Here is a 26,033-nt window from a genome sequence, read left to right on the forward strand (position 1 = left end):
GAGAGCATTTTTTTTTTATGCCTGGGCTCATTGTAGCACAGTCCTGTGTTGAAGGGCCTGGGTGGACTCAGGACATTTATTAGGTTAGGAGAGACCTGGTAGGGAATAAGACCAGATGGTAAGACAGTAGAACGTTGGCGTTATTAACATGTATCAGATAGCTGTGCACATCATATGTCCTTCCAACATTCCTTTAAAATAGCCATAAGATTCTTCAGAGGGCAGTTGAGCACTATATACTGTTGATACTTTTTCATCAGGCTATAGATGAGAGGAGCACTGGAAGCAGTGCATGCTGGGCGTGAAGTCTATAAAATCCTATTCTGTTGAAACCAGAATTTCCAACTTTGTGTGTGATGCTTCAGTCTAGTCAGAGACCCTGACAGAGAAAGAAGTTTGCATCTCTTCTCTGCAGATGGGCACTAGAAAAACTTAGGCACACAAATTGAGCTAAGGGTTATGTACCTTAGACTTAACTTCAGCACTGCATCTGAATACAGTCTTGTTGGAGAGTAAAGTGGTAGATGGGAGCTGTGCTAAGGAAATAGCTTCCAGAGTGTCTGGTGGTAAATAGTAGATCTAAATAGATTTCTACCCGTGCAAGGATTAAAAACAAACAGAATAACCCCACTCCCTTATAAGCCCAAGGGAAAAATACTTATTTTCCCTTATGCTGTAGAATAAGCATTAGGGAAAAAGCATTAAGTTGAGGTCTCAAAGAAGAGCATTTATTTGAAGAAAAAGGTTTATAAAGCAAAATAGCAGAAGTTTAGGAGACTTAGGCTCAAGTTTCTCAAAAGATGCAAGATGATGTAGTAGGTTTAGAATTTTCCTAAAAATTATCACCCTTTCCCCTCCAGTTGAGTGGGAGGAGTGTGTTTCCTTCTCTTTGATTTTTGGGCTCTTGCTTTTGCTGATTGTTAGCATGTAACATGAGGGGCTTGAAATTTGCTTGTGCCAGGGAGCATGCCCCGTCATGCCTCTGCCATTGCCATGATGGCGCTGGTCCCAGGAGGAGGAGGAGAGACATGTGAAATCGAGCCATGTTCAGCTGAGCTGCCTAGCCTGAATCAGCCAGTCACAAAAATATGTGCTTATTGTTGAACATGACTGAGATTCTGTGGTTGTATGTAGCAAGCATATAGTTTCTATGAAATGATAATGGGGAGCTATATGAATGGGATTGGGAGACATGCAAAAAGAACTGACTACAACAGGAACAAAATGTAAGGAAAAACCCAAATGATAATAAGGAAATTAAGTCTTTCTTAAAAAATTAGAAGAATTAAATCAGTGATATGAGGGAAAACTTTTCTTATCGTGAAGAAGAAAAACGCAAGATGATGAAAGATAATGTGAACTGTGGAGAATAGTGATCAATCAAATGATTTTAGGCATTCTACAGAATGACACTAAAATGATAGTGTTATAGGTTGAATTGTGTCCCCTTAAAATTCATGTATTGAGGTCCTAACTCCCAGTACCTAACTGTGACTAAATTTGGAAGTAGGGTCTTTCAATTGGTAAATAAGTTAAAATGAGGTCATTAGCATGGGCCCTAATTCAGTATGACTGGTGTCCATATAAGAAGAGGAAATTTGGACACACTCTTCCGAAGAGGTAAGACCATGTGAAGACACAGTGTTAAGACAGCCGTCTACAAACGTAGGAGAGAGGCCTCAGGAGAAACCAACTCTGCCAACAGCTTGAGCTTCCAGAACTGTGAGAAAACAAATTTCTGTTGTTTAAGCTACCCAGTCTGTGGTACTTTGTCATGGCAGCCCTAGCAAACTAATACAGACAGAAATAGTAGCAATAATTATAGTGTAAAGAAAGAAACTTAAACAGAAAAAAAGACCTTGGTCTGCAAATCAAAAGGATTCAAGGTAAACTTAGTGAAAAACTTACTCTTAGGTATGATCATGAAGTTTTTTATGAATTTCAAAAACAAATACTGTAAGCAGCAAGGAGAAAAATTATGTTACCTGCCCTGACAGATATAGTTATTTGCCCACCGATATCCATTCTCTCCTTTTTTTTTTTTTAAGATTTATTTAATTCCTTTCTTTCTTTCTCTTTTTTTTTTCCTGTGTCGGGTCTTAGTTGTGGCAAGCGTGATCTTTGTTGAGGCAAGTGGGATCTTTCCTTGCAGTGTGGGTTCTTTGTTGTGGCACGCAGGCTTTCTCTCTAGTTGTGGCATGTGGGTTTTCTGTCTCTAGTTTGCGGCACATGGGCTCTCTTGTTGAGGTGCGTGAGCTCAGTAGTTGTGGCGCGCGGGCTTAGTTGCCCCGTGGCATGTGGGATCTTAGTTCCCCAACCAGGGATGGAACCTGTGTCCCCTGCATTGGAAGGCGGGTTCTTTACCACTGGACCACCACGGAAGTCTCTCTCCTTCATTTTTAAGGACAACTCTTGTTTTGTTCGTGGTGGCCAAATGTCCAGCTAAAAGGCTACATTTTCCATCCTCCTGTGTAGCTAAAGGTGATTCGTGAGACTTCTGCTTGCAAGCTGTTGAATCAGGACTCACAGGAAAATTATTTACAGGTACCATCTAAACTGGTATGGTCACTCTTTTACTCTTCACTTGCCTTCCTTTACTTTCTGTCGAGGGCATGGATTGATGCCATCGTCTTGGACACTAGTGACCTTGAGGATGAAAGCCAAATCGTAAACTTTTTAATGACATGGGGCCTCCATTATGGCTCTGAATGGGTTTGTATCTTTTATACGGGAAAAAGGAAGTCCTTTTGTTTTACTCAGGCCACGGCTATTTGGGTCTTCTGTTTTATATAGTTAAACTTAGTCCTGATAAACAGAAAGGAGTAAAAATCAGGTTCACTGGGATTTGCTGAACATGAAATGCAAGAAGACAGCAGAGCAAAGTCTACAAAGCATTGAATGGGAAAGAATTGGGACCAAAGATTTCTATACCCAGCCAAGTGGACATAGGCAACACAGAGACAAAACAGATATAAATTAACACAAAATGAAAAGCTAGTGTTCTTTTTCTGAGAAAAATACTCAAAAATGAACTATAAGATGTAAACCAAAATCAGCAACTTGAGAACAATAAAGTTGTAGGTGGTTTGAAACTGCTGCCAGGACTGACTGCACAGCATTAAATATGTAAATTTGCATATAAATAACTGAAAAATATTTTTGTAAGATCAAAAATATAAGCTGAAAACTATTTTTGAAAAAGAAGGTCTATGTGGTTGAAGAATACTCTATAATAGTAAACAGGATTAGATACCTAGTGGGAAGCAACTGCATAGCACAGGGAGATCAGCTCAGTGCTTTGTGACCACCTAGAGGGGTGGGATAGGGAGGGTGGGAGGGAGATGCAAGAGGGAGGAGATATTGGGATATATGTATATGAATAGCTGATTCACTTTGTTGTAAAGCAGAAACTAACAGACCATTGTAAAGCAATTATACTCCAATAAAGATGTTAAAAAAATAGTAAACAGGATTTATATCACCATATTAAGTTAGTAGAGACTGGGAAATTTGGATAAGCAGGAGATGCAAAGGAGTGCTGAATTCTTAAGATGTCAGAAGTTTTGGATATTAATAATTAGAGAAAATGTTTACTTCATTTAATTTTGTGTTTATTAACCTAGATATGTATATTTAAAAATTTTTATATTGAAAAGTCACTAGAGAAGACAGAATCAAATAAAACCTATTTTTTATTACAAAGGATGATGTTTTAGCCAACATTCTTGATAGCAAATAGCAGAAATCAGTCCTGGTAATAAAACAAGGAAAGAAATTTAGTGGAAAGTTATCAAGTAGGTCACAGAATCTAAGGAAAGGAAGTCTGTATAATCAGGCTCTAAAACCCTGGAGGGACCAAGGGAGTTGCAGCAGCTGAGCGTACATCATAGATAAGCCATAGGAAGGGTCTGGTTGGGTTGCTGCATTATGCCTACAATTGGCTGGATTTTTAACTCAAGTGAATGATCTTTAAATGTTGCTGCATCTTGCCTTTATTTCTTCAAGATTCAAAGTCTTGGCTGGAAGCATCCAATTCTTTGAGCTTGAGACATGTCAACTTGTATAGTAGGAGGAAGGGCCAGGCCCTCTTCCCTTTTTGCTTTGACCCAGACCATGGAGAGTGTCTCCAAATACAAAAACTGTTCCAATTGTTGGTATCCAAAAACAAACACAAAAACAGATTTCTACTGAAGGAGGAAACAAAAGAAGTCACGTGAAGGCACTTATACATATAAAGTAGAACAGATATTTTTGAAGTAGAAGTGGGAAACTAGTAGAATTGATAAAAGAAGGATACATGCCTGTATGGAAAAAATAAAAATGGTTTTCGGAGGCTGTGAAACAAAACCCGAATAAATGGGGAGACTTTCATGTTCTTAGCTCATAAAGATGTTAAGTCCCAGTTAAATCTCAGTTGAGATTTTTGGAACTGTCAAATCTGTAGTTCACATGGAAGAATAAATGTGTAAGGATTGTTTAAAAAAAATTGAGAAGGGAGATTATAAGGCATTTCCTTATCTAATATTAAAGTATATTATAAAGCTACTTTAATCAAAACAGTACAGACATGCAAACACAAAATCAGATTGTTGGAAGGAAATAGAATTTAGAAACAGACCCCAGGATATATGAAACTTCAATATTTTAAAACAGTAGTTCAGTTCAGTGAAGTGAATGAAGGCTATTTAGTAATTTGTGTTGATACAATCAGCTGTGTGAAGAAAAGAAATTTAGCTGCCTACCTGTTATTATGTACAAAAAATTCTAACTTGGTTTAAAAAAATCACATGATGCAACTTTATTAGCATTAGGAAAAAATAGGAGAATATGTATGTGGGAGGCTTTCTAGGTCCACATCCTACAAAAATAGTACCATTTCATAAAAATACATGTAACAGGATGTTGACTGGAACATTTTGGGCAGAACAACAAAAATACACAAGCCCAATATTCAAGAGGACTATGGTTAAATGAATTATGGTGTATCCATGCTGTGTAATACTAGACATTAAAACGAATGAGAAAGATTTCTTAGTGCTGATAGGAAAAGATTTCCAAGGTGTATTCTTGGGTTCAAAAACGCCAGGTGAAAAACAGCATGTATGTTATGAATCTATTTGTGTAAGAATTGAAAGAATATATACTTAAATATATATCCTTTATATATAGATGTAAAAATTTGTGTGTGTGTAAATGATTTCTTAGAAGGATAATGCTGAAAAACAATGATAAAAGTAATTACCTATGGGAAATGGAAATGGGGTGGCAGGGAATAGAAAAGAAGGACTTATTTCATACCTGCTGCACTGGGAATGTATTCACCGGAGCATGTATTATTACTTTAATAATGATACTATTGATAATACATTTTAAAAAAAATTATTTATTTTTGGCTGTGTTGCGTCTTCGTTTCTGTGCGAGGGCTTTCTCTAGTTGTGGCAAGTGGGGGCCACTCCTCATCGTGGTGTGCGGGCCTCACTGTCGTGGCCTCTCTTGTTGCGGAGCACAGGCTCCAGACGTGCAGGCTCAGTAATTGTGGCTCATGGGCCTAGTTGCTCCGCAGCATGTGGGATCCTCCCAGACCAGGGCCCGAACCCGCGTCTCCTGCATTAGCAGGCAGACTCCCAACCACTGCGCCACCAGGGAAGCCCTGATAATACTTTTGAAGATAACTTTTAATGAAATGGCAACATGTTTACTGTTAAAAGGAAAACCTAGGGTTTAATATTCTATACAGGGTGATCCAAAGAATGTTGAAAATCATGTGTACATTTTTGTGTGTATGCATGAGTAGGGGTGTGTGTGTGTGTGCGCGTGTGTGTGTGTGTAGGGATGGACAGACTCCTTTCTGTTAAATGTTTTGAAAGACATTATACTATAATTATATTAGATTATTTTCATTTTCTTTATATTTTCAAAAAAGAACATTTAATACCTTTATAAGCAGATAAAATCAATAAAAAATTATTTTAAAAAAGGTTAATCCTTTTACTTGTTGCATGCATCCTGGTTTAATACTTGATCACCCCATTGTATTTCTTGCTCCCTAACTAATTTTTTCTTTTTATGTATGTCTGTTTTCTTTCTGTTATCTTTCAGTGCTTCCCCTCGCCCTCCTGCTTTGCTTAGGTTTTAGCTTCACCTTATCTTGTATTGCATGTCTTCACTCTTGGTTTATCATTTGAGACCATGACTGTTTTTGACTTTTCTACCCTCTGAATCATTATTCTTTCTGTACGTTCAGGCAGATCTTAGAACTGTAGAGAATTACTGTGCCAGACATTCCTGATTCATTATTCTGTTACATTTTCTTACGAAGGGCATATTATATTTGACAGACACTTCTCAGCTGAGTTTGATTTGACAAACTATGAGCACTTGCTCTTTGACAGGTCCTGTGCCAGCTGTTGGGGTTATAGGGTGAATATATTAGTTATTAGATTTACAACTTAAAGTTCAACTCACCTCTGTTAAGTTTCAGTTTGACTAAAGTCAACCAAATGACCTGCTGCTGTGAATTTTGGGCAGAGTTGGACATATTTATTATTAAGTGAAGGAATAGAAATAAGTTATAATTAAAATGCAAATATTTAATAAGCTGTTAGCACTTCTAACCCTTCTTAAAAAAAAAAAAACTTCATGGCCTGAAATACTGAAATCAGACACATTTTGAAGTAGATCCTTACTAGTTGGATGAGTGTTGAATGGTCAGAAAGTCCTAGGAGTTACGGTGGTGGGGGGTTGTTTTGGTATGGTTAAATTTGCTTTATAGTTTTCCTGTCTGCCACCATGTGGTTATTAAATAGCAAACCACTCAATTACAAGATACAATTACTGATTTTGGGGACCTGTCTTATACTGGGAAGGATTTTATGTGCATCACCTGTCTTTTTCAACTCGGCTGTGAATGATTCTGAAAGGATTTAAAATAAAAATTTGTAATCATAGATCTTTAAGAAGAAAAATAATTTCTGTCAGTATTTCTTTGAAATAAAGCTGTTCAGAGGATTCGTACTAATTAGAAACTCAAAGAACAATCTAATTTTTTTTTGTGGTAACATTGGTTTATACATTGTATTCAATATAAGTTTCACGTGTGCAACATTATCTTTTGACTTCTGTATACACTACAGCCTACAGCGTGCTCACCACCAAAAAATTATTATCCATCACCCTTCAGTTGACCCACTTTATCTCTTCCGCCCTCCTCCCATTCCTCTTCCCCCTGGTAACCACTACTCTGTTCTCTGTATTAGTGTTATTTGTTTTGTTCTGGTTTGCTCATTTATTTTGTTTGTGTTTGGTTTTTATATTCCATACATGAGTGCAATCCTAGAGTTGTCTTTTTTTGTTTTATTTATTTCACTTATCCTAATGCCCTCAATGTCCATCCATACTGTTGCAAATGAGGAAGACTTCATATTTTTTATGGCTGAGTAGTATTCCAGTGTGTGTGTGTGTGTGTGTGTGTGTGTGTGTGTGTGTGTGTGTGTGTGTGTGTGTGTGTGTGTGTGTATCACATCTTCTTTATCCATTTATCTGTTGATGGGCACTGAGGTTGTTTCCGTATCTTGACCACTGTAAATAGTGCTGCTATGAACATAGGATGCATGTATCTTTTCGAATTAGTGTTTTTGTATTCTTCGGATAAATACTCAGAAGTGGAGTAGCTGGGTCATATGGTAATTCTAGTTTTAATTTTTCCAGGAATCTCCGTACTTCTTTCTGTAGTGGTGCACCAATTTACATTCCCACTAACAGTGTATGAGGGTTCCCTTTTTTCCACATTTTCTCCAAATTTGTTATTTCTTTCCTTTTAAGAACAATCTAGTTTTGATTTTATTTTATTTTTCTCAAAAATACTTCCTCTGAGAGATTCAAAACCCTTTGAAGGTATTAATTAATACTTCTCAACTTTATTTCTGATGTATGTATTTCTTTATTTCAACTTTTCTCTCTTCTGAAATGGAAACTAAGGTATGTGATATTCTATAGTAGCAGGTACCTTTCTGTTGAGTTTCACGTCTGAGGTAACTACATGAGTGGGTGTGCCCCCTGTTTCTTGAACTCTTGAGACTAAGTCCTTCCATAAAAGAACAAGAGAAAAACCAGAAGTCATTTCCAGAGTTACTTGCCTTTGGGTTAGTGTTCACAAAGGAGAAAATTGAAGCCCAAGGGAAAATTTTAGAAAGAGAAAAGAGTCTATGCAAATAGTTTTACAGTAAATTGACTTTCTAAGAGTTTATTGATGGAGTTTGAGGGCCCTTCTGGCTCTGCTAATAAAGTCAGCAGGTTATGTTTTTTCAGAGTTAAAATGGCAAGCCATTTATCACCCTATATTTAACTGAAATACATGTTTAGGTTGAAACTGAGAAAATGATTGTAGGTTTTAATCTAAAGTGAATCATGTGCACATCTGTATTTATAGAAGTGTGTATTATACTTACAGATATACATAGCACTGTGCACACACATCTGTACTAACTGCTGCCTCATTTACAGCCTTGGTGGGCAGTACTCCAGCTATGTACCTGAATTTCCTGCTAATGGATACCTTCATTTATTAATGCTTTAAAAATAACTCCTCCACTTCTGTTATGGATATATTTATTAAATTTATCAAATCTTTTTTCTATCATGTAAAATTAAAATTAACTTCTTCCTAATTATTCAGTAACAGCACTGTAAACATCGGTGGTTATCCTTTGTCTCTTTGGGCATGTGTATCCAGAGGCTGGGGAGATGTGTAGGGCTAGTTTTCCACCTGTGAGTAAAATGCAGGTAGAAGAAGGAGAGGTGGCTGAGGAGAAAAATGAGAATACAACAGTAGTCAGTATAGAAGAGATGAACGGGTAAATATGATCAAATTGATTTTATGATTAGACTATTGTAGCCAGTCAGTGGATTTGAAGGCTCTTTTGGGTTTTCTTAAGATAGTGTAGGCAAATAGGAACTTACAGCTTCATATTGGAGGAATAGAGTCACTGGAACTGTGTCAGTTCAGATCCTGGGAAATGCTATTGCTGTTACTTTTATGTCTCATTCCTCACTTGAGGTTTCACGTTAGTCTGCAAATGATTCCATCACTTGGAAATGCATGAAGTTGGGTATAGCTCATATCTTACTCATACTTGGATGCTCAGCACTGAGTGAAGTGCCAAGCACATAACAGAGGCTGAGACTTGTTTGAGTAATGCTTCCCCCTTCCCTGTAGTAAGTGAAAAGGGAGAAGCTAATGACTGCCATAGTTAACCTCCGGGCCTAGGACAGTGGCTGTAAACATTAACACTAGATAAAAATAACACCTTGAAAGATAATTTTGCCTTTTAACCTAAAGTTTGTTTTTCAAAGTTTTCTGAAACATGGTTTTTTTTTTTTTTTTATTAGCTTAGAAATATACATGTACCTTGCATGTGGAAGTTTCAAAGGAGTGGTGGGAGGGAGATGGGGATATATCACTGTAGGGGGTCAATGTTCAAACTTCCACACATTTTTTTTCTCCCATTTGGGGGAAGGTTTCTTGAAGGTGTAGTCTTGTTCCTGCTCCCCTCTGTCTGCCCTCCCTTTACAGCCCACTTTGAGAATCACTTCCGTGGTAGCCATTCTTACTGGTGATGTTATTGGGACTGGAAGGAGGTGAGAACTATGGCTTTGACCTGTCTATCCTTGGAACATGAGTTCGAGAAGCCTTTCTGTTAGAGATGCAGTGTGATTAGATGATTCAGTTTCTTCAGGGTAAGGCACAGGTGTTATTTGCCTTGGCACTGCCTACATTCTTGGACTTAACAGATGCCTGTAAATGGGAATTATCTTGAAAATTGGTTTTTTATAGTCTTTGTGTCATTTGAAGCTAATGTGTTTATTTTGGAGACTCCAAAGTTAATTATTAAGATGAGTTGCTAGGCCTTTTTGGAAAAGGTGAAATGGGTAATCAAATACTGAATTAACCTGTTTGTGATTCCTTAAATCATCTTTTATAAACCTGATTCTCAACTTGATGAAATTTATGAATCTTTTTTTTAAAGGAAACTAAGTGCACTGAACTCCCAGTATATGTCAAAAAAAAAAAAAAAAAAGGTCCAGCTTGAAAGACACAAGTTAATCTAGGCTTAACTTTCATTCAGTTATCATGGTAAGGTGTTACTTGATCTTTCTTTGCTGATAAAATAATTTTAATATAGAAACAAAGGGGGTTATGAAGCGTGTGGCAGAATTTGGTTATAAGGTGGTCATCAGATGATCAGAATACACTTAAACTATTTTTTTAACCTAGTATTGTAATAAAAAGATAAAAATGTAAATATTGATATTTGGAATCCTTCAAATACATTTTTATTCCCCTGTCTGTGACCAACACTTTACTTGAAGTAGACTTGAGATATTTGAAGTCAGAGTATAAAGAGGGTTCATGACAAAAGGAAAGCAATAAAGGATGGGCATGTTTTTGGACTTAAGTTGATTTTGGAGAACGCGCTGAGTAACTACTGCTACTTTCCCCCTTCAGCTCCCTCGTGAAAGATGCTTCTCCTGTTCCTCTGCTTGATGTTACAAACGTTCCTACTCCTCGAAAATTCCTCGATACCTCTCAGTATTCTACTCCTGGAAGCTCAAGTGGTAAGTATTTAATTCTTCAGCCACTCAACTTCTTTTTGCTGGGCTGCGGTTCCTGGGCCCAGGCCTGGGGAAGCCTTCGCGGCCAGGGTTGGGAGGGCCTGAGGTTACCGCCTTGGAGCCTGTGATCAGCCCTTTGCTGCCCTCAGAGGGAAGAAGATAGAAGATGATTGGTTGGGCCTATTGCATTATCAGTTTTAAAAACTGTCAGCTGAAGCTGGCCTGTCTGCTGACTCCAGCTGTGTTTTGTTTGACCAGCACTGCTTGTTTTTCTGAAGTTGAATTTGAATGCTTTTTTTTTTTTTGCGGTACGCGGGCCTCTCACTGTTGTGGCCTCTCCCATTGCGGAGCACAGGCTCCGGATGCGCAGGCTCAGCGGCGGCCATGGCTCACGGGCCCAGCCGCTCCGCGGCATGTGGGATCCTCCCGGACCGGGGCACGAACCCGCGTCCCCTGCATCGGCAGGCGGACCTTCAACCACTGCGCCACCAGGGAAGCCCCCTGAATGCTTTTTGATGGAGCATATGCTTTTTGTTTTGATGTTTTGCTGTAACTTTTGTTGATCCTGTTAGCTTTTACCCAGCTGCTGCACGTAGTACCTTCCTGGTCTGAGAGCTTTTGAGTGTGTGACCCCTGCCCTATATCTTGATTTCTTATATCTTCCAGTGGCCTCTCCACGTCTACATGTGCCTGCATGCGTGTGTGTGCATGCGCGGACACACACAGTGCGCTTTGGGGACATATCCACAAACGATTATTGTTTATTCCTGCGCAACCTAATATTGTGTTGAATAAGACAGAGGAGAGCCATTTTTGCCTATATTTAAAGTTGGGGGAGGGAAGGTGTACTTTGAATATGGATGCAAAGATTTAAGGGAATTCTTCTGGAGTGGCTCAGACCTGCCCCATCAGAAGGTTCAGCTCAGCTGGATTCAGACCTTCTGGGGTCTGCAAACACCTGCCCTGTTTGTCGCAGCTTTGGGCTAGGGAGAAGGTGACTGGATGTTTTTTTGTGGGCTGTCCCACAGTTGCCTTTGTGTGACGGCTAAAGGTCTCAATGCCTTTTAAAGAAAATAGTAATATTGATTATCATTGGCTTTTCAGATAAAACTTAGTTCCTACTAGGTCTGTAGTCCTATAGACCTCGAAATGATGAAGAGGTAGAAAAATAATTTGGATTCGGTCAGTGTGTTTTGTGCAACTAACTGAAAGTGATTCTTTTGAGAGCCTAACAATATATTGTTGCTGGGGCATATTTAATTACTTTATAAAATATAATTGAATTAAAATTTAGGGTTATTTAGGCCTGGAATCTTGAAGAGTATTGCTTTTACTGTAGGAAAAGTATAGGAATTGCTTTATAATAAATTTTTCTATTAGTCTTATTTACTGATTTTTTTCCCTAAAACCCAAGCACTTATTTTTATTATGACACTTTACAGAGGTTTGTGCTCAAGCTTCTTCCTGGAATTAACAGGTTTTGTTTTCTCCCCCTTTCTGTTGTAATATTGCTGTTCTTTGAATTTTGACACTGCTTTGAGCTGTTAGAGAGTGTGGAATTATGAAATAGAAAATGCATTAATACTTTTGATCTGTAGTTTACCTCTACCTTTTGTGGAAATTACCAATTGTTAGATCTTTGTGTTTTTATAATGTGAATTATTGCTTAGCCTGGTTATATCAATTTACATAAATGTTGCTGAGTCAATGGCCAAGTGAAATAAAAATTTTAATTGTTCATGAAGAGATGATGGGTCAGGCATTTTGAAAATGCAAAATATAAATACCAAAAAAGCTGAAGAAAATGCCAGTGATGGCAAATTTCAGTAGAAACTAATTTTGCAACATCTGTTATTTTTAATAAGACAGCTCTTCCTCTTTGCGCGCTTTTCCTGTCAGGCCCTGTAGATAGCCTTTATCACTGAGTGGAGTTCATAGTGACACTTTGACTTCAGCAGTCTGTGGGGATGACTCTGGAAGAACTGTGTGATAGATGAGTGGAGCTTGGGACCATTATGGAGACGGCTTGTAGATATGTGCACAAACCTTTCGTTTTAGAAAAGCTCATTTCCTTGACTTGTTTGGAAGACTGTCGATCTCTTGATTTTTCTGGGGGGTGACTGAAAAAGAAGGTAATTAAATTATTACTGATTAAAGTCAATAGTAGCAGTAGTTAAGATGTGTTTAGTACCTTCTAACAGTAGAAATAAGTGCTTTACATGAATTAACTCATTCAGTCCTTTCAGCGATCTTATGAGAGAGGCACTATTAGCCCCATTTTACAGATAAGAAAACCAAGACTGAGGGTGGTTAATAATGGGTTTAAGTTGACACAGCTGACAAATAGTAGCTGGGTTCCAGAGTATGCTCAGTTTGTTTTTGTGAAAATAAGGTATTATGGGACTTCCCTGGTGTTCCAGTGGTTGATACTCTACCTTCTAGTGCAGGGAGAGTGGGTTCGATCCCTGGTCGGGGAGCTAAGATCCCACATGCTTCGTGGCCAAAAATCAAAACATAAAACAGAAGCAATATTGTAACAAATTCAATGAAGACTTTAAAAATGGTCCACATCAAAAAAAAATCTTAAAGAAAAAAACAACAACCAAAACTAGGTATTAGTTTTCTATTGCTGCTGCAACAAATGACACCATACATTGATCATCTTACAGTTGAAGTCCCTAAGAAGTCCGACATGGGTCTCATTGGGCTAAAATGAAGGCTGTGGGCAGGGCTATGTTCCTACCAGAGGTTCTGCAGGAGAATCCATTTCCTTGCCTTTTCCTGCTCCTAGAGGCTCTTGCTTTCCTTGACTTGTGGCTCCCTTCCTCCATCTTCAAAACCAGGGATGGTGTGTCACATCTTTCTCAGGTCACATCCTTCCCACCTCACATCTCTCTGACCCACTCTTCTGCTTCCTTCTTCCTCTCTTACGGGCCCATGTGATTAAATTGATTCCCACCTGGAAAATCCAAGATCCTTTCCCCATCTCAAGGTCCTTAACCTTAATTTCATGTGCAACGTCTCCGTTGCCATGTAAAGCAGCATATTCACAGACTCTGGGTATTAGGACATGGATATCTTTCAGGGACCATTATTCTGCTTATCACACTCTGCACTACCTATCTTCTTGACTTAAGTTATTTTTAGGAGCCAGTGTATAAAAATTTGACTTTCTTGAAATTATGTGTGAAGTCTTTGCAGTTCTAGTTTTTAGGACTATATTAATCCGGGTCACATTATTAAAGGGGATTGTATAAATGAGGAAGATGTAAATTATCTAGAGAACTGCATAAACTGTTACTAAGTAAATATAAAAGTGTGGGGTTGAAGAAATATACTATAACAAAGGACAGAAATTTTGTCTTATTCTTAATAATGAACAATTAAGTCCCGGGAGTCTGTTTGTGAAGTGCTCTGCAAGTCAGCCTAGAAAGTAATAGTCATTTTCAGCAGGGAATTTAACATAGGCTCTTAAAGCTCCTCTCTCATCTTGTGAAATAGTAGGATTGAGGGTGTAATCCATTAGAACTGACATTTTTATAGAGGAAGTTGCAACAGGGAATCCCTGGGTGGAATAGATCTCCCATCGGGGTGCCATAAATTAAAGTGAGAGGTGATTCCTGAAAACTTTCAGATTATTATTAATTAAATGAGAACTTTGATGGCTTGTGAATGAGTCGTTTTTCAGATGTCTTATTTAGAGGTAGAGTTGTGAGTGACTTTTCTATGAGAGCTATTCTTTTTTTTAAATTAATTTTATTTTTAATTTTATTTTTGGCTGCGTTGGGTCTTGATTGCTGTGCGTGGGCTTCCTCTAGTTGCGGTGAGCGGGGGCTACTCTTCATTGCGGTGCGTGGGCTTCTCATCGCGGTGGCTTCTCTTGTTGCGGAGCACGGGCTCTAGGCGTGCGGGCTTCAGTAGTTGTGGCACACGGGCTTCAGTAGTTGTGGCTCGTGGGCCCTAGAGCGCAGGCTCAGTAGTTGTGGCACATGGGCTTAGTTGCTCCGCGGCATGTGGGATCTTCCCGGACCGGGGCTCGAACCCATGTCCCCTGCATTGGCAGGCGGATTCTTAACCACTGGGCCACCAGGGAAGTCCCTGAGAGGTGATCTTATCATAGTTTACATGTTATAGTTTGCAAGATACGTTACATCATTCAACTGATGCAGCAGTCCTACAAGGTAGTTGGAGCGGGTACTGTTGTCATTATCAGTGACAACACTGATATTGTCACTGTTAAGATTATCATATTTATATGACATTTAAGTGTATTATCAGGTGTTTAAGTTATCCTAAAAGTATGGAATTATATATGTCTATGCATCATCTAATTAAAAAATAAAACATTTACTTACAAAATGCAAAATCAAGGCACATATTGGCAGAAGCAAGCAATGCATTAAGAGGAAAATGATTAGCATCCGCTTAATTTTCTTACATAATAATGAAAAAAAGCAATGGCATAATAAAGAACTGGGCAAATAATGTGCAATTCACAGAAGAGTCTATATACATGGAAAGATTGGCATTTATCTGACAGACGTTAAGTATTCAGAATATATAAAGAATCCCTATAAATCAATGAAGCAAGCAAGTAGAAAAATAGGCAAAAATATGAACAGGCAGTTTGCATAAGAGGACACCTATGCTAGTAAATATATGAAAAACTGCTCATACTCCAGTTAATCAAGGCTTATTTTTAAAACTCTTTTTACAAATGTGGAAACTGAATCCAGGGAGGTTGAGTGATTGGTCCAGGTTCAACCAAGATGGTAATTGTTGGAGGCTGGCCTCATGCTGTCCTCACTCTGAATATGTAAAAGATGTATTTTGCAAGCCTTTTTTTCTATTATTCTCATCAGTCACAGTATTTTGTAATATACAGGGAAACTAAAGTCTAATTTAGAAACAGTAATTCAACTATAACTTAGGTAGAAGGATGGGCGAAGTGTGGAGAAAAGCCAATAATTATAGTAAAATGTTGGTTTAAGCTTTTGGATTCCCATTATGTCTTTTTATTTGGCAAATTGCCTTTGGAACGTTTTGACTGAGCAATTACTCCCAAGATACACAGGCATTTCATTGTGGCTTCTTTATTCATTTTATTCACACTCCTGCTGGGATTGCTGTGAATATAACTATAATGAAATTGGACTTCCTACTCCCTTCCTTTTTGGAACCAGCATAGGTTAAGCAATAAAACTTAAAGAGATCACAAATGAGATGATTTTTTTTTTATTTTGCTGCTGTTTTCTTGATGTGTGTTTTATTTCATCAAACCTTGTTCTGAGACTTGATATTTATCTTAAGAATTTTGGGTCTGATATTTTAAAAATTCTCTTCACATGCGTTGGGAGCTATGAATCCTAACATAAAAGGAGATGAAACTTCTCTTTTTGGAACTCAAATGTCTAGAATAGTGAAGATCTGATTCTCCAGAATCTTGACACCTTTTGAGTTACTTCTGTCCTCAGGACAGGACCTCCCTTGGTATTTTTTTCTTTAATTAATTAATTTATTTATTTTTGGCTGCATTGGGTCTTTGTTACTGCGTGTGGGCTTTCTCTAGTTGCGGTGAGCGGGGGCTACTCTTTGTTGCGGTGCGCGGGCTTCTCACTGCGGTGGCTTCTTGTTGTGGAGCATGGGCTCTAGGCATGCGGGCTTCAGTAGTTGTGGCAGGCGGGCTCAGTAGTTATGGCTCATGGGCTCTAGAGCTCAGGCTCAGTAGATGTGGCGTATGGGCTTAGTTGCTCCGCGGCATGTGGGATCTTCCTGGACCAGGGCTCAAACCCGTGTCCCCTGGATTGGCAGGCAGATTCTTAACCACTGCACCACCAGGGAAGTCCCCTCCCTTACTATTTTAAATCAACTGTTTCTGAAGTATCCTTGCATTTGCTCTTATTAAATATCTTTGACTTCTATGATTGGTCAAAAGTAGAGTTGAGGAATATATACAAGGGAGACAAAATAGAACTAATAGTTCATATGTTTCTAAATGTAAAAATGAAGCAAGACCAGAGTTTATTTTAAGAAAAATATTAATTTTTAATGTATAAAAATGTATTTAATAATATAGTTTATAAATATGAATAAATACTGTATAACATATACACATATATAAATATATAGACCCAGAATTGCCAAAGTAAATCTGAGGAAAAAGAACAAAGCAGGAGGCGTAACCCTCCCAGACTTCAGACAATACTACAAAGCTACAGTAATCAAAACAGTGTGGTATTGGGACAAAAACAGACATATGGATCAATATATAGAAACAATATATATAGTCTGCATTTACACATGTACAGCCTATATACACATATACATACATATACACAGTAAAAGTATGAAAACAAACAGGAAAAAGATACAGAATATAAATACAGGTATACCTCAGAGGTAGTGTGGGTTTGGTTCCAGACCACCACAGTGAAGTGAGTCACAGGAAGTTTTTGGTTCCCCTGTGCATGTAAAAGTTATGTTTACACTATACTGTAGTCTATTAAGTATGCAATAGCACTATGTCTAAAAAAACAATGTATATACATAGCTTAATTTAAAAACATTTTATTGCTAAAAGACGCTAACCATCATCTTAGCCTTCAGTGAGTTGTAATCTTTTTACTGAAGTAAAAAGGTGGAGGGTCTTGCCTTGGAGTTGATGGCTGCTGACTGATCATCAGGTGGTAGTTGCTGAAGGCTGGGAAGGCTGTGACAATTTCTTAAAATAAGACAGCAATGAAGTTTGCCCTATTGACTGACTCTCCCTTTCACTTGAACACTTAGAGGCCATTGTAGGGTTATTAATTGGCCTAATTTCAGTATTGTTGTGTCCTTGGATATAGGGAGGCCTGAGGAGAGGGGAACAGCCAGTCAGTGGAGCAGTCAGAACACACACAATATTTATCCATTAAGTTTTCCATCTTACTTGGCTGTGGTTTGTGGCATTCCAAAACAGTTACAGTAGTTATATCAGAGATCACTGATCACCATAACAAATATAATAATGATAATGAAAAAGTTTAGACAAATCGTGAGAATTACCAAAATGTGACAGAGTGAGCAAATGCTGTTGGAAAAATGATGCTGATAGACTTCCTTGACTCAAGCTTGCTGCAAACCTTCAATTTGTAAAAAATGCAATATCTGCAAAGCACAATAAAACAAGGTGTGCCTGTATTCTGTATTTATTAAAATATTTATAATCAATATTATAAAATATGAATATTACATTATTCATGCATCAGAGATCAATATAACCATCACCTATGTACTTCCCACTAGATTAATAAATCTTACTATTTTTCTATATTTGCTCCAGATTCTTTTTTAAAAAAATAAAACATTACACGTGTAATTGAAGCTCCCATGAATTCATGACTTCTTTCCCAATTCTTTCCTCTCCCTTCTACCCCAGAGGTTAGCTGCTATTTTGAAATTGTTCTGTATCTTTTTCCTGTATGTTTTCATACTTTTACTGTGTGTATGTATGTATATGTGTACATATTTTGGGCATTTGTCAAATAGAAACAATGCATGTAGTTTATATATATTTATATTTATATATAAATTTTATGTTTATACATCCAAACTGTATTGTCCTTTGAATATTTTAAGGCTTAAGTAAATTAATTTACTTATTAATTTTAATTATATAATTGCTTAATTAACTTATAATTATATAATACAATATGTATTATTCTACTACTGGAGTGTTTCATTCAACATTGTATTTTTGGATTTTCTCATGTGCTATAACTTTAGTTTATTAATTTTACTACTGTCATAGTATTTTATTATATAACTAGATCATACTTTATTCATTCTGTTATACATAGACAAGGTATAAGTTGTTTCTTTTTCATTATTGGGAACCTTACAGCAATGAAGATTCTTGTATATATTTCTCTAGGACAGTTTCCCAACCCCTGGAATGGTTTATAGTATATCTAAGATAAACATTTCAGCCTTTGGAATAGCCAGTTGGGGCAGTCAGAATCTCTCGGCAAGTCCTTTCTAGCCACATGCAGCCACCTTCATATACCCTAGCTGTGCTATAAAAGTACTATTATTTTCTGTATGTGCCATGATGCCCAGGAGGTAGGGAAGCCTTGCTCTTAGGGTGCATGTGTGTGTATGGATAGGAATGTTGTGCCTTTTAAAGTTTACTTGCAATTGATTTTTAAAGTAGTTACACCAATGTAGAATTCTCCAAGCAGTGCATGTTTCTCTACCTCTTACTGTTAAATTGGCATTGTTAGACTTTAATTTTTACAAATTGATTTCTGTAAATGTGACAGGTTTTTTTTTTTTTAACATCTTTATCGGAGTATAATTGCTTTACAATGATGTGTTAGTTTCTGCTTTATAACAAAGTGAATCAGTTATACTATACATATGTTCCCATATCTCTTCCCTCTTGCGCCTCCCTCCCTCCCACCCTCCCTATCCCTCCCCTCTAGGTGGTCACAAACCACCAAGCTGATCTCCCTGTGCTATGAGGCTGCTTCCCACTAGCTAGCTATTTTACGTTTGGTAGTGTATATATGTCCATGGCCCTCACTCACTTTGTCACAGCTTACCCTTCCCCCGCCCTGTATCCTCAAGTCCATTCTCTAGTAGGTCTGTGTCTTTATTCCTGTCTTACCCCTAGGTCCTTCATGACATTTTTTTTTCTTTGATTCCATATATATGTGTTAACATATGGTATTTGTCTTTCTCTTTCTGACCTACTTCACTCTGTATGACAGACTCTAGGTCCATACACCTCATTACAAATAGCTCAATTTCGTTTCTTTTTATGGCTGAGTAATATTCCATTGTATATATGTGCCACATCTTCTTTATCCATTCATCTGATGATGGACACTTAGGTTGTTTCCATCTCCTGGCTATTGTAAATAGAGCTGCAATGAACATTTTGGTACATGACTCCTTTTGAATTTTGGTTTTCACAGGGTATATGCCCAGTAGTGGGATTGCTGGGTCATATGGTAGTTCTATTTGTAGTTTTTTAAGGAACCTCCATACTGTTCTTCATAGTGGCTGTACTAATTCACATTTCCACCAGCAGTGCAAGAGTGTTCCCTTTCTCCACACCCTCTCCAGCATTTATTGTTTCTAGATTTTTTGATGATGGCCATTCTGACTGATGTGAGATGATATCTCATTGTTGTTTTGATTTGCATTTCTCTAATGATTAATGATGTTGAGCATTCTTTCATGTGTTTGTTGTCAGTCTGTATATCTTCTTTGGAGAAATGTCTGTTTAGGTCTTCTGCCCATTTTTGGATTCCATAGTTTGTTTTTTTGTAATTGAGCTGCATGAGCTTTTTGTAAATTTTGGAGATTAATCCTTTGTCAGTTGCTTCATTGGCAAATATTTTCTCCCATTCTGAGGGTTGTCTTTTGGTGTTGTTTATGGTTTCCTTTGCTGTGCAAAAGCTTTTAAGTTTCATTAGGTCGCATTTGTTTGTTTTTATTTCCATTTCTCTAGGAGGTGGGTCAAAAAGGATCTTGCTGTGATTTATGTCATAGAGTGTCCTGCCTATATTTTCCTCTAAGAGTTTGATAGTGTCTGGCCTTACATTTAGGTCTTTAATCCATTTTGAGCTTATTTTTGTGTATGGTGTTAGGGACTGATCTAATCTCATACTTTTACATGTACCTGTCTACTTTTCCCAGCACCACTTATTGAAGAGGCTGTCCTTTCTCCACTGTGCATTCCTGCCTCCTTTATCAAAGATAAGGTGACCATATGTGCATGGGTTTATCTCTGGGCTTTCTATCCTGTTCCATTGATCTATCTTTCTGTTTTTGTGCCAGTACCATACTGTCTTGATTACTGTAGGTTTCTAGTATAGTCTGAAGTCAGGGAGACTGATTCCTCCAGCTCCGTTTTTTGTTCTCAAGATTGCATTGGCTATTCGGTGTCTTTTGTGTTTCCATACAAATTGTGAAATTTTTTGTTGTAGTTCTGTGAAAAATGCCAATGGTAGTTTGATAGGGATTGCATTGAATCTGTAGATTGCTTTGGGTAGTAGAGTCATTTTCTCAATGTTGATTCTTCCAATCCAAGAACATGGTATATCTCTCCATCTATTTGTATCATCTTTAATTTCTTTCATCAGTGTCTTATAATTTTCTGCATACAGGTCTTTTGTCTCCTTAGGTAGGTTTATTCCTAGATATTTTATTCTTTTTGTTGCAATGTAAATGGGAGGTTTTTTTGATTTCACTTTCAGATTTTTGATCATTAGTGTATAGGAATGCCAGAGATTTCTGTGCATTAATTTTGTATCCTGCTACTTTACCAAATTCATTGGTTAGCTCTAGAAGTTTTCTGGTAGCATCTTTAGGATTCTCTATGTATAGTATCATGTCATGCAAACAGTGACAGCTTTACTTCTTCTTTTCCAATTTGGATTCCTTTAATTTCCTTTTCTTCTGTGATTGCTGTGGCTAAAACTTCCAAAACTATGTTGAATAAGAGTGGTAGGAGTGGGCAACCTTGTCTTGTTCCTGATCTTAGTGAAAATGCTTTCAGTTTTTCACCATTGAGGACGTTGTTGGCTGTGGGTTTGTCATATATGGCCTTTATTATGTTGAGGAAAGTTCCCTCTATGCCTACTTTCTGCAGGGTTTTTATCATAGATGGGTGTTGAATTTTGTCGAAAGCTTTCTCTGCATCTATTGAGATGATCATATGGTTTTTCTCCTTCAATTCGTTAATATGGTGTATCACATTGATTGATTTGCATATATTGAAGAATCCTTGCATTCCTGGAATAAACCCCACTTGATCATGGTGTATGATCCTCTTAATGTGCTGTTGGATTCTGTTTGCTAGTATTTTGTTGAGGATTTTTGCATCTATGTTCCTCAGTGATATTGGCCTGTAGTTTGCTTTCTTTGTGACATCCTTGTCTGGTTCTGGTATCAGGGTGATGGTGGCCTCGCAGAATGGGTTTGGAGTGTTCCTTCCTCTACTATGTTTTGGAAGAGTTTGAGAGGATAGGTGATAGCTCTTCTCTAAATGTTTGATAAAATTCACCTCTGAAGCCATCTGGTCCTGGGCTTTTGTTTTTTGGAAGACTTTTAATCAAAGTTTCAATTTCAGTGCTTGTGATTGGTCTGTTCATATTTTCTATTTCTTCCTGTTCAGTCTCGGCAGGCTGTGCATTTCTAAGAATTTGTCCATTTCTTCCAGGTTGTCCATTTATTTGGCATAGAGTTGCTTGTAGTAATCTCTCATGATCTTTTGTATTTCTGCAGTGTCAGTTGTTACTTTTCCTTTTTCATTTCTAATTCTATTGATTTGAGTCTTCTCCCTTTTTTTCTTGATGAGTCTGGCTAATGGTTTATCACTTTTGTTTATCTTCTCAAAGAACCAGCTTTTAGTTTTATTGATCTTTGCTATCGTTTCCTTCATTCCTTTTTCATTTATTTCTGATCTGATTTTTATGATTTCTTTCCTTCTGCTAACTTTGGGGTTTTTTTGTTCTTCTTTCTCTAATTGCTTTAGGTGCAAGGTTAGGTTGTTTATTCGAGATGTTTCCTGTTTCTTAAGGTAGGATTGTATTGCTATAAACTTCCCTCTTAGAACTGCTTTTGCTGTATCCCACAGGTTTTGGCTCGTCGTGCCTGCATTGTCATTTGTTTCTAGGTATGTTTTGATTTCTTCTTTGATTTCTTCAGTGATCACTTCGTTATTAAGTAGTGTATTGTTTAGCCTCCATGTGTTTGTATTTTTTACAGATCTTTTCCTGTAATTGATATCTAGTCTCGTAGCATTGTGGTTGGAAAAGATACTTGATGCAATTTCAATTTTCTTAAATTTACCAAGGCTTGATTTGTGACTCAAGATATGATCTATCCTGGAGAATGTTCCATGAGCACTTGAGAAAAATGTGTATTCTGTTGTTTTTGGGTGGAATGTTCTATAAATATCAATTCAGTCCATCTTGTTTAATGTATCATTTAAAGCTTGTGTTTCCTTATTTATTTTCATTTTGGATGATCTGTCCATTGGTGAAAGTGGGGTGTTAAAGTCCCCTACTATGTCTGTGTTACTGTCGATTTCCCCTTTTATGGCTGTTAGTATTTGCCTTATGTATTGAGGTGCTCCTATGTTGGGTGCATAAATATTTTGCAGTTGTTATATCTTCTTCTTGGATTGATGCCTTGATCATTATGTAGTGTCCTTCTTTGTTTCCTGTAGTAGTCTTTATTTTAAAGTCTATTTTGTCTGATTTGAGAATTGGTACTCCAGCTTTCTTTTGGTTTCCATTTGCATGGAATATCTTTTTCCGTCCCCTTACTTTCAGTCTGTATGTGTCTCTAGGTCTGAAGTGGGTCTCTTGTAGACAGCAAATATATGCGTCTTGTTTTTGTATCCATTCAGCCAATCTGTGTCTTTTGGTGGGAGCATTTAGTCCATTTACATTTAAGGTAATTATCGATATGTATGTTCCTATTCCCATTTTCTTAATTGTTTTGGGTTCATTACTCTAGGTCTTTTCCTTCTCTTGTGTCTCTTGTCTAGAGAAGTTCCTTTAGCATTTGTTGTAAAGCTGGTTTCGTGGTGCTGAACTCTCTCAGCTTTTGCTTGTCTGTAAAGGTTTTAATTTCTCCATCAAATCTGAATGAGATCCTTGCTGGGTAGAGTAATCTTGGTTGCAGGTTTTTCTCCTTCATCACTTTCAGTATGTCCTGCCACTCCCTTCTGGCTTGTAGGGTTTCTGCTGAAAGAGCAGCTGTTAACCTTATGGGGATTCCCTTGTGTGTTATTTGTTGTTTTTCCCTTGCTGCTTTTAATATGTTTTCTTTGTATTTAATTTTTGACAGTTTGATTAATATGTGTCTTGGCATATTTCTCCTTGGATTTATCCTGTATGGGACTCTCTGTGCTTCCTAGACTTGATTAACTGTTTCCTTTCCCATATTAGGGAAGTTTTCAACTATAATCTCTTCAAATATTTTCTCAGTCCCTTTCTTTTTCTCTTCTTCTTCTGGAACCCCTATAATTCGAATGTTGGTGCGTTTCATGTTGTCCCAGAGGTCTCTGAGACTGTCCTCAGTTCTTTTCATTCTTTTTTCTTTATTCTGCTCTGCAGTAGTTATTTCCTCTTTTTTATCTTCCAGATCACTTATCCGTTCTTCTGCCTCAGTTATTCTGCTATTGATCCCATCTACAGTATTTTTAGTTTCATTTATTGTGTTGTTCATCGTTGCTTGTTTCATCTTTAGTTCTTCTAGGTCCTTGTTAAATGTTTCTTGTATTGTCTCCATTCTATTTCCACGATTTTGCATCATCTTTACTATCATTATTCTGAATTCCTTTTCAGGTAGACTGCCTATTTCCTCTTCATTTGTTAGGTCTGGTGGGTTTTTATCTTGCTCCTTCATCTGCTATGTGCTTTTCTGTCTTCTCATTTTGCTTATCTTACTGTGTTTGGGATCTCCTTTTTGTTCCCATTGTTTTTGGTGTCTGCCCCCAGTGGCTAAGGTTGGTTCAGTGGGTTGTGTAGGCCTTCTGGTGGAGGGGACTAGTGCCTGTGTTGTGGTGGATGAGGCTGGATCTTGTCTTTCTGGTGGGCAGGTCCACGTCTGATGGTGTGTTTTGGGGTGTCTGTTGACTAATTATGATTTTAGGCAACCTGTCTGCTAATGGGTGGGGTTGTGTTCCTGTCTTGCTAGTTGTTTGGTTTAGGGTGTCCAGCACTGTAGTTTGCTGATCCTTGAGTGAAGCTGGGTACTGGTGTTGAGATGGAGATCCTTGGGAGATTTTCGCCATTTGATATTATGTGGAGCTGGGAGGTCTCTTGTGGACCAGTGTCCTGAAGTTGTCTCTCCCACGTCAGAGGCACAGCACTGACTCCTGGCTGTAGCACCGAGAGCCTTTCATTCCCATGGCTCAGAAGAAAAGGGAGAAAAAGTAGAAAGAAAGGAAGAAAGAAAGAAAGAGGATAAAATAAAATAAAGGAAGGTAAAATAAAATTATTAAAATAAAAAATAATTATTAAGAAAAATTTTTTTTAAAATTAAAAAAAAAAGAAATGAACGGATAGAACCCTAGGACAAATGGTGAAAGCAGAGTTGTACAGGCAAAATCTCACACAGAAGCATACACATACACACTCACAAAAAGAGGAAAAGGGGAAAAATAATAAATCTTGCTGTCAAAGTCCACCTCCTCAATTTGAGGTGATTTGTTCTCTAATCATGTATTCCACAGATGCAGAGTACATCAAGTTGATTGTGGAGCTTTACTCCACTGCTTCTGAGTCTGCTGGGAGGGACTTCCCTTCTTCTTCTTTGTTCTCACAGCTCCAGGGGCTCAGCTTTGGATTTGCCCCGCCTCTGCGTGTAGGTTGCAGGAGTGCGTCTGTTCTTCGCTCAGATAGGATGGGGTTAAAGGAGCTGCTGATTCGGGGACTCTGGTTCACTCAGGCCGGGGGGAGGGAGGGGTGGGGATGTGGGGCGATCCTGCGGTGTCAGAGGCTGGCATGACGTTGCACCAGCCTGAGGCGCGCCGTGCGTTCTCCAGGGGAAGTTGTCCCTGGATCACGGGACCCTGGCAGTGGCGGATTGCACAGGCTCCCCAGAAGGGAGGTGTGTATAGTGACCTGTGCTTGCACAGAGGCTTCTTGGAGGCGGCAGCAGTAGCCTTTGCGTCTCATGCCCGTCTCTGGGGTTCGCGCTCATAGCCGTGGCTTGCGCCTGTCTCTGATGCTCCTTTAAGCAGAGCTCTTAATCCCCTCTCCTCTCGTGCAGCAGGGAAGAAAAAGCCTGTTGCCTCTTCGGCAGGTCCAGAATTTTTCCCAGACTCCCTCCCGGCGGCTATCCGTGGTGCAGTAACCCCTTCAGGCTGTGTTCACGCTGCCATCCTGTCGCTGCACTGAAGCCGGAGCCTCAGCTCCCAGCCCCGCCCGCCCCGGTGGGTGAGCAGACAAGCCTTTCGGGCTGGTGAGTGCCGGTCGGCACCGATCCTCTGTGCAGGAATCTCTCCGCTTTGACCTGTGCACCCCTCTTTTCTGTGCTCTCCTCCGTGGCCCTGAAACTTTCCCCCTCCGCCACCCACAGTCTCAGCCCGCAAAGGGGCTTCCTAGTTTGTGGAAACCTTTCCTCCTTCGCAGCTCCCTCCCACTGGTGCAGGTCCCGTCACTATTCTTTTGTCTCTGTTTATTCTTTTTTCTTTTGCCCTACCCAGGTACGTGGGGGAGTTTCTTGCCTTTTGGGAGGTCTGAGGTCTTCTGCCAGCCTTCAGTAGGTGTTCTGTAGGAGTTGTTCCACGTGTAGATGTATTTCTGGTGTATCTGTGGGGAGGAAGGTGATCTACCCGTCTTACTCTTCTGCCATCTTCCCCCTCTCACTCCCTAGTCATCTCTTGATTGGATGAAGTTTATTACCTAAAAAATTCC

General features: G+C 38.5%; 1 protein-coding gene across 1 annotated transcript in view; it reads left to right on the forward strand.

Moving 5' to 3' along the window:
- EXOC4 (exocyst complex component 4) overlaps positions 1-26,033 on the forward strand; it is an 817,730-nt gene that overhangs the window by 56,687 nt on the left and 735,010 nt on the right. Inside the window, exon 5 of the mRNA XM_019921782.3 lies at positions 10,505-10,614. Coding sequence (XP_019777341.1) covers positions 10,505-10,614 — 110 coding nt within the window. The remainder of the gene's footprint in view (positions 1-10,504; positions 10,615-26,033) is intronic.

Source organism: Tursiops truncatus, chromosome 9 (assembly GCF_011762595.2).
Source record: "Tursiops truncatus isolate mTurTru1 chromosome 9, mTurTru1.mat.Y, whole genome shotgun sequence".
In the NCBI taxonomy this organism is placed as follows: domain Eukaryota; kingdom Metazoa; phylum Chordata; class Mammalia; order Artiodactyla; family Delphinidae; genus Tursiops; species Tursiops truncatus.